We start from the raw sequence: 13447 nt of genomic DNA on the forward strand, positions 1-13447 counted from the left end.
TTGATAATAATTCCGAGGGGAATAAATTGAAATTTTAGCATATTCATTTCTAATGTATTATTCCCTGCCTGGCTACTTATTCCTGCCACCCAGCTGACAAAAATTTCTGAGGAGAACACTGATATACAGTTTGTTCAGTACTGTCCAACTCGACTTCTCCTTTTATTGTTTAATGCATCCACACAGGCCTGGTGCAGGTCTTTCTATTTGACACCCATGAACGATGTCTGTGTCTGGGTGTGTGATGGTGATGATAACGATACTGAGGTAGGGAGAGGGTGAAACCTGATGTCGGCACATAGACTGCTCCTATCATATAACACCAAGGAATCTGCTTGAGGCTTAACATCCCAATCTGACGGACGAATGACTATTAACAGCACGATATACCCTCACTCCTTATGGATACTATGAAGAGGTTTGGAACGGGACCAGTGCTTTTGGCACACAGTGTAATGGTTAGAAATTGTATTAAGTCTGATAAATACTAAATGCAAGGAACGAACAGTGATTAGAAATCCCAGAGTATCGTGCAGGACTGCCTGCTTGCTAGGGGATTCACTGCTGGATTAAGATGTTGGTTATGGACACGGACTTGTTATTAATCCCTACAGCTGAAATAGTATCAGGAACAAAATCAGCCAAGATTATACGTGTCACTTCAAACAGCTTTTGGTAATGGATTCTTTTTTTAAATAAATGAAGGTGGTGGTTGTTTTGTTTGTTGTTTTTTACCTAACAATATTTTTGAAGATTCAAGAATGTTAGGGCGTATGTCAAGAAAATGACAAGATATCACAGTCTTCTGAATTATGTAAAGACTCTGATGATATTTAACCTTGCCAGTGAAATGAAATGGCGTATGGCTTTTAGTGCCGGGAGTGTCCGGGGACATGTTCAGCTCGCCAGGTGCAGGTCTTTCGATTTGACACCCGTAGGTGACCTGTGCGTCGTGATGAGGGTGAAATGATGATGAAGACGACACATACACCCAGCCCCAGTGCCAGTGAAATTAACCAATGATGGTTAAAATTCCCGACCCTGCCAGGAATCGAACCCGGGACCCCTGTGACCAAAGGCCAGCACGCTAACCATTTAGCCATGGAGCCGGACACCTTGCCAGTAATTTCCTTTTGTAATCTTCTGTGCAGTGACCCCCATTATAATTTATTATCCCCCCTGCCGCTCGCTCTCTCCACTGTGGCTGAGTTAACCTGGTATTTTTCCTTGATGTTGGAGAACATTGACGCTTCTTCTGTTCCTGTCTTGTTGCAGTTCTTATTGAGTCAGAGTATAAACATAATTATGGTCTGTTTGCTTATCAAGAGCTGAGAAACTGGCTTTTTAAGCAGCAACTTAAGAATTGCAGTTGATAGTACACACTTATAGCAGAAGAAATGCACATGGTCCAAAATTAATTTTGGAAAGGGAAAGTTTGCTTTTCTGTCCCTACTGTACTACTGAGATTTTATTTATTTTGTTTTGGTTCCTTGTATTATTCTATTATTAGCTTTCTGCCTGAGAAAAGTTTGTTTAAATTAAATGTACTAGTGATTAACCTAATTTCCATTTTGTTTCTTCTTAATGTTTAGAGAGCAAAACCAGTGCTGCCAGTAAATCTCCTGTAAAGAAGACTGCTGGTCCTAAAGGTCCTCCGCCTAGGAGTAAGACGAAAGCTCGTGCTGGAGGTAACAATGAGCCCTGCCAGAATCCAACCATCATGGAAGAACGAAAATGTCCATTGGAGGGCTGTGATTCCTCGGGTCATCTGGGTGGCAAGCATGATAAACATTTTACAATTGATGCTTGTCCTGTCTATCACAATAAGACTGCTAAGGAATGTGCGGTAAGTCAAGCGTGTGCTCGTAGTGTGTGATTACTGCAGTAGTTTAGTGTAGCTGCTGGTTTTCCACCCAGAGGTTCATATCCCAGTCATTCTTGAGTTGGATATTTCACCTGAAAAACCAGAAAAGGCATTCAGCTTCTAACCCCCAGCCGACACAACTTTAGAAATTACTGAAAAAAGCTGAAGAATGTTTTACTTTTGTCTGATTTCCGGTGCTGTTTTCTTTTCTTTTTTTAATAGTATGAGGGTTGGGGCATGTCATGACAACAATTTTTTCCTCACATTTGCTAGATGGAATGTGACACTGTTGAACTGGTTGCAATTGAAGACTTAAGTGGATAAAGACCACTTTTTACAAAATTGAGTTCTTAACACAGAATAAAACTAGAACGCATGTTCCATCTATTGGTGTGCGAATTGTAATAAAATACTTCATACTGAATGCGTTAGATGGCTCTGCATGTTATCACTTCATAGATGTCCACTTTTCATTGAGGATGAGAAGTGGACAAAGACCAGTCATATCCTGTTCTCACTCTCATTGTGATAGGCAATGTCATAACATAGCGACTTGTAATTGTTCTGAAAACAGTGTTGACGATCCTAGCTACATTGTGACAGGTTCCAGTGATAGTGATGATAATGTTGTTCTGGAATCTCCAATAAAAACCAAGATACAAACTAAAAATGTGGCACTAGGAAAACAGGTCAAAAGAAAACTAAACCTCAATAGTGGACAAGCGTACATGTCAACCAGCAGAAAATTAGTTCCAGAACATATATCTGAGGAATGCCAGTGCAAGAGACAATGCACAAAGAAGTAGCCTATAGATATAACAAAAAGTATTCTCAACAGTTTTAATAACTTGAAAGAAATGAATTTAGAAAATGCATATCTTGTGAGTTGAATGTCAGTGCAGCCTGTTGGAAGTTGTGTATAATAAATATTATTACTAAAGAGGAAAAAGGAGTATGTCTTCATTCCAGAAGATTGGTATTCTCTATTAAGGAATGCCTCAAAAAAATCTGAAGTTTTCATTGAGACTCAAGATCTCATTAAAGTTTCCAAAACTTATTTGACACCATTTTTTAAGAGGACTATAAAAATGATAGCCCTACGTTGACTTGCCAATTCCTCTGCGTTCCTGCAGGTAAAATACCACAGCGATTTTTGGAAGATGCTGATAAACTTGTTAAGAGTACACTAAAGGAGATCTTATCCCTTCCTACTGACACTCCGGATTCTGTGATTTACTCAGATAAACGGTACAAAGGGTTAGATGTTTTTAGGGCAAGCTGGGAAGTATTGATTCAGAATATAAACAGCTGCATCATTCTGAAACGGGAGGGGAACCAATGTATTGAAGCCACCAGAAATCTAGATGAAGAAATTAAAAAGATGCTTAACTGAGTTGAACGTAAATGGTAAAACTGAGGATATGAAGAACAGGCATGGTGACTATGACACCAACGAACTCAGAAATAAATTACGAGAGTGTGAATTTGGGAAATGGTGCCAGTTGAGAAGTAAAGGTCAGGGAGTGTGTCTGCATAAGGAGTTCCCTCCTGCAAACCGCTGGGTTAGAAACGACGATGACCTTTCTAGCACGGAGTGGAGAGATGCGCTGAAAATGGCATGTAACGTTGCACATGTAAGAGCTGTACCAGGAAGGTCCCTTGATGGTAACCGCTGCAGAAGATGTAGTGAAACTGAAACATTACCTCACGTCTTGGGTTCTTGTGCCTTCGGTGAAGCTCTTCGAAACACTAGACATTACAACATCAGCTCATCCATAGCACAGACGCTCCGTGAGAAAGGATTTCAGTTGCATGAGGAAATCAATGACATTGGAGTAAATGGCAGCACGAGAAGGATAAATGTGATCGCAATTATAGGGAAGAAAGGATATATATTAGACCCCACAGTAAGATTTTAAACACACTCCGACCAACCAGACGAAGTGGACCGAGTCTATCTACCTGCCTACAATGCCGTATTATAAGAATAAATACGAACTGGATGACCTAGAAGTGAGGGGTCTCATGATCGGTGCTAGAGGGACAGTCCCTAAGAAGACGGTAGAACTGATGAATACCTTTAACATCAGTACCAAGGAGTTCATCGACTGGGGGCAGAAAGCGCTCAGGGGTTCTCTTTTGATACTCAGACACCACTGAGACATAACTTACTTATTATTTATTTTTTTATTTATTTTTTAATGAAATTGTTTGTGTATCCTTTGTCTTTGGCAGCCTCCAAGTGGAGGAAGATTTTGAAAATGAAAATAAAAAAATTGAAAAAAAATAATAAATGTTTGTATATTCACAGTGTCTGAAACACACAACATACTAGTATTCCATAACTTTGTCAGTACAAAAAAGGAGTACATGCTAACAAAATTAATTTGGATTTAGGTACAAATCTATACAATACAGATTGTTTTCTTTTCTCTTTTAATACTGGTAGTATGAGGGTTGGGGCATGCCATGGCAACAATGTACGCTTGTCCACTTTTGAGGTTTAGTTTTCTTTTGACCAGTTTCCCTTATGCCACATTTTTAGATTATATCTTGGTTTTTATTGGAGATTCCTAAACAACATTATCACTGTCACTGTCACCCCCATAGCTAGAATCATCAAAACTTTCTTCAGAACAATTAGAAGTCGCTATGATGTATCAAAGAAAACAACATCGGAAATCAGACAATCTGAGCCTCTGTGGCTCAGGTGGCAGCGCGCCGGCCTCTTACCGCTGGGTTCCATGGTTCAAATCCTGGTCACACCATGTGAGATTTGTTCTGGACAAAGCGGAGGCGGGACAGGTTTTTCTCCGGGTACTCCGATTTTCCCTGTGATAATTCATTCCAGCAACACTCTCCAGTATCATTTCATTTCATCTGTCATTCATTAATCATTGCCCCAGAGGAGTGCAACAGGCTTCGGCAGCCGGCACAATTCCTATCCTCGCCGCTAAATGGGGGCTTCATTAATTCCATTCTTGACCTGGTCGAATGACTGGAAACAGGCTGTGGAATTTCATTTTCATTAGCTTTAATGTATTTTTGCACATCCAGGCCAATCTCTGTCATGAGAACAGTGGCCCCTTTTGGTCCACACTCCTTTTGAGAGGCTCTTTTCTATCGCCGCAGCGCATACTGTCTAATTTAAAGTTAAAAACTTCATGGTTGGTCCGTATTGTGAACTGAGAATTACAGTAAGATAAGGTAAATTTAAGGGTTCCACCTTTTCAATACAATACAATTATATTGTGCAATGTATCACAACATGTTTAATATGGTACCGGTTTCGACACTATGTTTGTGTCTTCATCAGCCGATCATTAAAAAGAGCTAAAGAACAAAATATACAAGACAATAAACTCACACATGACACACAAAGAACAAGTGTAACACATAAAAGTAAGATACCATATTAAACATGTTGTGATACATTGCACATAGTGTGTGACGCTAGTTTATAAGCATATACGGAGAACGCGCCTAGCGCGTCATGAGACGGGTGCTAGGAAACGTGAATTACAGGCTTCCCGCATGGTAAGAAAGACTCTCCTTGTCATCCCGCATATCGTGTAAGTCCAATCTACCACGAGGTTCATCCGTAGTTAAATTTGCACATGCCTATTCCGTTTCCCGCATATTTCCTCTCACAGTTTTCGTCATACGTTGTCATTCTTTCTGAGATCTTTGAGCAGCAAGACAATTTCAGTGTGAGGTGAGACACAGAATTTTTGTTTATTATTACCTCAAAAGAATTATGAGTGATTCCGCTTTTGAAATGAATTCCACTACTGCAATAAGTTCAGCAAGAGAACTGAACTTGTAGTTGTCACTTATTCTTCCATCATATTCATGAGCCGTGAAAGAACTTGTGACTGAGTCATGATCCTTATGTGACAATTTTATTTATATTTTGTTCAGATGGCCAACAATGCAGTTCCTTCAATATCACGATTTTTACCAAATAAATAGTGCGCTTCAACAGAAGAAATAACTAATTAAATGAAATAAGTTTCATAATGATAGATCCGTATTGAACTGTGATTACAATAGAGTACATTAATGTATTATTTGGGTCCACCTTTTCAATACAAAATGTGAATAGTTTAAATTACATAAATGATGAGGGACTAGTTTCGACCTAGTACTAGGTTATCGTCAGCCTAAAGCAAAATTAAAACACAAAATATCAAAGAAATTAAACAATGTAAAGACACGTACAGTTTCGTAAAAGTACATACCATGTGAGATATTGTGCAGCACTATGTTAAAAAATAAATCTCTGAAAGAGATTCATAATAAGTCCAGTGCATATTAAAAAGATGTTATAGAGAGGAATTCTTGAGTTGCTGGAATATGCTGGCTCCTTTAAGGTGCAGGTATCCAATTGAAGAACCACTGAGCCGAAGTTACGTCGTTTATTTATGAATAAAGTCCAGTGCGCACTAAAAAGATGTTAAAGAAAATAATTCTTGAGTTGCTGGATAAGGAGATTAGAATATGCTGGCTCCTTTAAGATTTTGATATCCAATTGAAGAACCACTGAGCCGAAGTCACGTCGTTTATTTACAATTTGAGACCAGTACGCCGTGTAGCATTAAAAAGTTGATAGGGATGGAAATTTTTCAGTTGTTGGTCAAGGAATTCAACATATGCTGGCTTCTTAAATTTGCTGCTGTATATTTGAAGAACAACTGAGATGAAGTTACGTCGTTTTTTAAGATATTCATAGACGTAAAAAAACATGGATGCAGGAAAGGCTCTTCAGTTTTTTGGAACTTGAAGGAAGGTGATTGTTGCGCGTGGAGGCTTAGGAATCCAGAGATGCGCTATATTATGTTAAAAAAATAGAGATCCATAAAAAGGTCCCGTGCACCGTATAAAAGTAACAAGTTGTAAAAGTAATACTTAAGTTGTTGGTCATGGAAATCGAAAAAGGTTGGCTTTTAAGCAATGCTGCTGTTCATTCAGAGATCAATTGAAATTACAGTACCGTAACAATGTCTTCTCAAGATGTTTATAAACTTGAAATAAATGTCGATGCGAAGTAAGATGCTAGAAGAAAGCTCTTCTGTTTCTAGAATCTTGAAGGACGATGGATGTTACGCGAGGAGGATTAACATATATGGAGTTAAATAAAGGTGGATAGAAATTCGCAGTTCAGTGCGGACCATACATTCGACTCTGAATAAATGACAGCAAGGAAAGAAAGAAAAAAAGGAAGAAAGAAAGAAATTTGGTCAGGTGGAAGAAAATATTTAAATAAAATATGTCATAAGGGAATTAACGCATGTTGTAATACGCTGAAGAGAGAAATGGGGGTATGTGAGGTTCAAAGGAAATCTTGAGGAGGTGAAGGGAGAAAAATAACGGAAGGAGAAGAAAAGGGGGAGGGGGAGAGGGTATTAAGGTGGGGCTGAGGGATGTGAGAATATGGAAGATTGTTTAAGAAAAGTACTATAAATAGAATAAAAAATCAGACCTTTAACATTAGATTTTGATTGTCTGAAAAGCTGAATGAGCAGGTCAAAAAGAATGTTTGATTTTTCGGAAATGTCATTAAGATTCAAGTTTGGATTAAAATATTGGTCTATTTATAAAGCAATTCTCTGTTATGTTAAGGAGGGGTCCTTTATTCATACTTTTGAGAATTACCATATCATGTTTAATGTCTGTAAATTTATGATTATAATCATTCATGTGTTGACCAACTGCAGAAAATTTATTATGTTTTAGGGCATTGACATGTTCCAAGTATCGTATTTTAAAGCTTCTTCCTGTTTGTCCAATATAAGAAAAATTGCAGCTGTTGCATTTGACCCTATATACACCGGATTTTGAAAAACAATCAGTTCTATTAACAGATGATGAGTTGTGTAAGACTTCAGCCTTTATATTGTTGGTTCTGAAGGAGATTTTAACATCAAGTTTTTTAAAAACGTTAGTGAACTTATAAATATCTTTATTGAACGTAAAGGTAGAAAATAAAGAAACTTTTTTTTTTTTTTTCAGAGTGGTTATAGGACGATGTTTGTATTTATTGATTATACCTTCAGTGAAAGAACTATTGTACCCATTGAGTTTAGCAATCATACGGATATTGTTCAATTCTTTTTTAAGATCACTTTCGGTCATTGGGACAGTATAGGCTCGATGAACCATACTATTATAAGCTGCTCTTTTATGGATTTGTGGATGAGAGGAATCTTGACAAATAGTGGAAGATGTTTGGGTAGGCTTTCTGAAGATATTGAATTTTAAGGAATACAGTTGCCTAATGATGGTTAAGTCTAAAAAATTTATTCTTTGTTCAGATTCAGATTCGAACGTAATTTTTATGTGCGGGTCAATGTTATTAATGTTGACAAGAGTGGAAGCAGCGTCTGTTGTGCTTTCATCTAGGATTACTGAAGTATCATCCACATATCTAGCCCAAAAAAGAATATTATTGAAGTTGTTATTATTATCAATTTTAGTATGTTCTAAAAATTCCAAGTAGATTTCAGCTAAGATGCCCGAAGCCGGCGATCCCATGGCCAAACCCTCCTGCTGATAGATAATACCGTCGAAAGTGAAATAGTTATTATTTAAAACCAATTTCAGGATAGACATAAAATCTTGTATTTCCAAAGCACTTAGGTGGCTGTATTTACTTAAATAGTTTTCAATGATAGGGTATAATTTAGAGGTTTGAATACTAGGATACATATTAACAACGTCGAACGAGTGAAGGGAATGGTTAGGTTGGATATGAAATTTATTAAGATTCTCGATCAACTCTGTAGTATTTTTAATATATTTTTTAGATAAAAAATGATAATATCTTCTTAGAAACTTCTGAATGAATTGAGAAGCATTGTAAAGAGGACTTGGTCTATAATTGATGATCGGGCGGATAGGGACGCCAGGTTTGTGTATCTTAGGAAGGGCTTTAGCGGTCGGAAAGCGTGGATTCATGCTAATAAATTTAGTTTTTTCTTGTTCAGTTAAAAGGAATGAAGTATTTTTAAGAGTATGTTTAAGTAGGCGTTGGATTTTTTGAGTAGGGTCTTTTTTAACAACAGTGAACGAACTGTCAGAAAAGAAATCTTTAGTCTTATCAATATATTCGTTTCTTTCCATTATAACGGTGGTATTGCCCTTGTCAGCCTTAGTGACAATAAGATTATTATCAGAAATCTTCTTTTTAAGAGCGCGTAATCGCTTTTGATCAATGTTCGATTCTTTATTGCCGATAGGGATGTTGGGGTTCATACTTGAGTTAAGAATGTCGTTAATTTTACGTTTTACTTCGAACCTAACTTCATCCTGTTCTTCGAGGGGTAATTTACTGATGGCTAGTTCAGATTCTAAGATCATAGTGGTAGAGGTGTCAAGCATATTAAGATTAGGCCAATTGTGATTAGGACCTTTGGCTAAAATTGAATTTTTGTCATCATTCAGAGGAACATTGGATAAATTAATAATTGGTGGATGAAATTGAATCATTGTGCTAGAGGAATTTCTATTATTAATAGCAAGGCTGTTATTAGATTTAGAATCTTTTAGGATACAAAGCTTCTTATCCAAGGTTTTCTGTTTCGTAGCTAATATGTTGAAAAGTCTGTTATCAATTAGAGATTGAAATAAATTCCATTGAACACTTGAAAGTAAATTTGCATCTTACTTCGCATCGACATTTATTTCAAGTTTATAAACATCTTGAGATGACAATGTTATGCTACTGTAATTTCAATTGATCTCTGAATGATCAGCAGCATTGCTTAAAAGCCAACCTTTTTCGATTTCCATGACCAACAACTTAAGTATTACTTTTACAACTTGTTACTTTTATACGACACACGGGTTCAAGTTCCAAAAAACTGAAGAGCCTTTCCAGCATCTATGTGTTTTTACGTCTATGAATATTTTAAAAAACGATGTAACTTCATCTCAGTTGTTCTTCGAATATACAGCAGCAAATTTAAGAAGCCAGCATATGTTGAATTCCTTGACCAACAACTGAAAAATTTCCATCCCTATCAACTTTTTAATGCTACACGCGCACTGGTCTTTAATCGTAAATAAACGACGTGACTTCGGCTCAGTGGTTCTTCAATTGGATACCATTATCTTAAAGGAGCCAGCATATTCTAATCTCCTTATCCAGCAACTCAAGAATTATTTTCTCTAACATCTTTTTAGTGCGCACTGGACTTTATTCATAAATGAATGACGTAACTTCGGCTCAGTGGTTCTTCAATTGGATACCTGCATCTTAAAGGAGCCAGCATATTCCTGCAACTCAAGAATTCCTCTCTATAACATCTTTTTAATATGCACTGGACTTATTATGAATCTCTTTCAGATATATTTTTTTTATCATAGTGCTGCACAATATCTCGCATGGTATGTACTTTTACAAAACCGTACGTGTCTTTACATCGTTTAATTTCTTCGATATTTTGTGTTTTAATTTTGCTTTAGGCTGACGATAACCTAGTACTAGGTCGAAACTAGTCCCTCGTCATTTATGTAATTTAAACTATTTACATTTTGTATTGAAAAGGTGGACCCAAATAATACATTAATTTACTCTATTGTAATCACAGTTCAATACGGATCTATCATTATGAAACTTATTTAATTTCATTACTCGGCAAACCAGGCAATACGTAAAGCCTATTTATACTTAGGTTTAAAAGTTAAAATAGCCAAATTAAGCAAGGATATCGAGTTTCTTAAACAATGTATTAGGTATAATTTGACACCTAATTTTCTCAAAGGCATATTGAAAAAGATTTCGACCTTCACCTCACATTGCTAAGACCCAAATTAAAACGAACAAAATTTGGCTAAGAGAAGAAATTAAATTCCTATATAAGAAAAAATCTTTCTTAAATCATAGATTATATGAAACTCACCTCGTAGCTGCAAATTTACTTTCAAGTGTTCAATGGAATTTATTTCATTCTCTAATTGATAATAGACTTTTTAACATATTAGCTAAGAAACAGAAAACCTTGGATAAGAAGCTTAATATCCTAAAAGGTTCTAAATCTAATAACAGCCTTGCTATTAATAATAGAAATTCCTCTAACACAACGATTCAATTTGATCCATCGATTATTATTTTATCCAATGTTCCTCTGCATGATGACAAAAATTCAATTGTAGCCATAGGTCCTAATCACAATTGGCCTAATCTTAATATGCTTGACACCTCTACTACTATGATCTTAGAATCTGAACTAGCCATCAGTAAATTACCCCTCGAAGAACAGGATGAAGTTAGGTTCAAAGTAAAACATAAAATCAACGACATTCTTAACTCAAGTATGAACCCCAACATCCCTATCGGCAATAAAGAATCAAACATTGATCAAAAGCGATTACGCGCTCTTAAAAAGAAGATTTCTGATAATAATCTTATTGTCACTCAGGCTGACAAGGGCAATACCACCGTTATAATTGAAAGAAACGAATATATTGATAAGACTAAAGATTTCTTTTCTGACAGTTCGTTCACTGTTGTTAAAAAAGACCCTACTCAAAAAATCCAACGCCTACTTAAACATACTCTTAAAAATACTTCATTCCTTTTAACTGAACAAGAAAAAACTAAATTTATTAGCATGAATCCACGCTTTCCGACCGCTAAAGCCCTTCCTAAGATACACAAACCTGGCGTCCCTATCCGCCCGATCATCAATTATAGACCAAGTCCTCTTTACAATGCTTCTCAATTCATTCAGAAGTTTCTAAGAAGATATTATCATTTTTTATCTAAAAAATATATTAAAAATACTACAGAGTTGATCGAGAATCTTAATAAATTTCATATCCAACCTAACCATTCCCTTCACTCGTTCGACGTTGTTAATATGTATCCTAGTATTCAAACCTCTAAATTATACCCTATCATTGAAAACTATTTAAGTAAATACAGCCACCTAAGTGCTTTGGAAATACAAGATTTTATGTCTATCCTGAAATTGGTTTTAAATAATAACTATTTCACTTTCGACGGTATTATCTATCAGCAGGAGGGTTTGGCCATGGGATCGCCGGCTTCGGGCATCTTAGCTGAAATCTACTTGGAATTTTTAGAACATACTAAAATTGATAATAATAACAACTTCAATAATATTCTTTTTTGGGCTAGATATGTGGATGATACTTTAGTAATCCTAGATGAAAGCACAACAGACGCTGCTTCCACTCTTGTCAACATTAATAACATTGACCCGCACATAAAAATTACGTTCGAATCTGAATCTGAACAAAGAATAAATTTTTTAGACTTAACCATCATTAGGCAACTGTATTCCTTAAAATTCAATATCTTCAGAAAGCCTACCCAAACATCTTCCACTATTTGTCAAGATTCCTCTCATCCACAAATCCATAAAAGAGCAGCTTATAATAGTATGGTTCATCGAGCCTATACTGTCCCAATGACCGAAAGTGATCTTAAAAAAGAATTGAACAATATCCGTATGATTGCTAAACTCAATGGGTACAATAGTTCTTTCACTGAAGGTATAATCAATAAATACAAACATCGTCCTATAACCACTCTGAAAAAAAAAAAAAGTTTCTTTATTTTCTACCTTTACGTTCAATAAAGATATTTATAAGTTCACTAACGTTTTTAAAAAACTTGATGTTAAAATCTCCTTCAGAACCAACAATATAAAGGCTGAAGTCTTACACAACTCATCATCTGTTAATAGAACTGATTGTTTTTCAAAATCCGGTGTATATAGGGTCAAATGCAACAGCTGCAATTTTTCTTACATTGGACAAACAGGAAGAAGCTTTAAAATACGATACTTGGAACATGTCAATGCCCTAAAACACAATAAATTTTCTGCAGTTGGTCAACACATGAATGATTATAATCATAAATTTACAGACATTAAACATGATATGGTAATTCTCAAAATTATGAATAAAAGGACCCCTCCTTAACATAACAGAGAATTGCTTTATAAATCTAGACCATTATTTTAATCCAAACTTCAATCTTAATGACATTTCCGAATAATCGAACATTCTTTTTGACCTTCTCATTCAGCTTTTCAGACAACCAAAATCTAATGTTAAAGGTCTGATTTTTTATTCTATTTATAGTACTTTTCTTAAACAATCTTCCATATTCTCACATCCCTCAGCCCCACCTTAATATCCTCTCCCCCTCCCCATTTTCTTCTCCTTCTGTTATTTTTCTCCCTTCACCTCCTCAAAATTTCCTTTGAACCTCACCTACCCCCATTTCTCTCTTCAGCTTATTACAACACGCGTTAATTCCCTTATGACATATTTTATTTAAATATTTTCTTCCACCTGACCAAATTTCTTTCTTTCTTTCTTTCTTTCTTTCTTTCTTTCTTTCTTTCTTTCTTTCTTTCTTTCCTTGCTGTCATTTATTCAGAGTCGAATGTATGGTCCGCATTGAACTGCGAATTTCTATCCACCTTTATTTAACTCCATATATGTTAATCCTCCTCGCGTAACATCCATCGTCCTTCAAGATTCTAGAAACAGAAGAGCTTTCTTCTAGCATCTTACTTCGCATCGACATTTATTTCAAGTTTATAA

General features: G+C 36.0%; 1 protein-coding gene across 1 annotated transcript in view; it reads left to right on the forward strand.

Annotated features, from left to right (window-relative positions):
- chm (chameau) overlaps positions 1-13447 on the forward strand; it is an 895896-nt gene that overhangs the window by 32039 nt on the left and 850410 nt on the right. The window contains exon 4 of the mRNA XM_067153506.2: positions 1593-1846. Within this exon, the coding sequence (XP_067009607.2) occupies positions 1593-1846 (254 nt within the window). The remainder of the gene's footprint in view (positions 1-1592; positions 1847-13447) is intronic.

The sequence above is a fragment of the Anabrus simplex genome, chromosome 9 (genome assembly GCF_040414725.1).
Source record: "Anabrus simplex isolate iqAnaSimp1 chromosome 9, ASM4041472v1, whole genome shotgun sequence".
NCBI classification, from domain to species: Eukaryota; Metazoa; Arthropoda; class Insecta; order Orthoptera; family Tettigoniidae; genus Anabrus; species Anabrus simplex.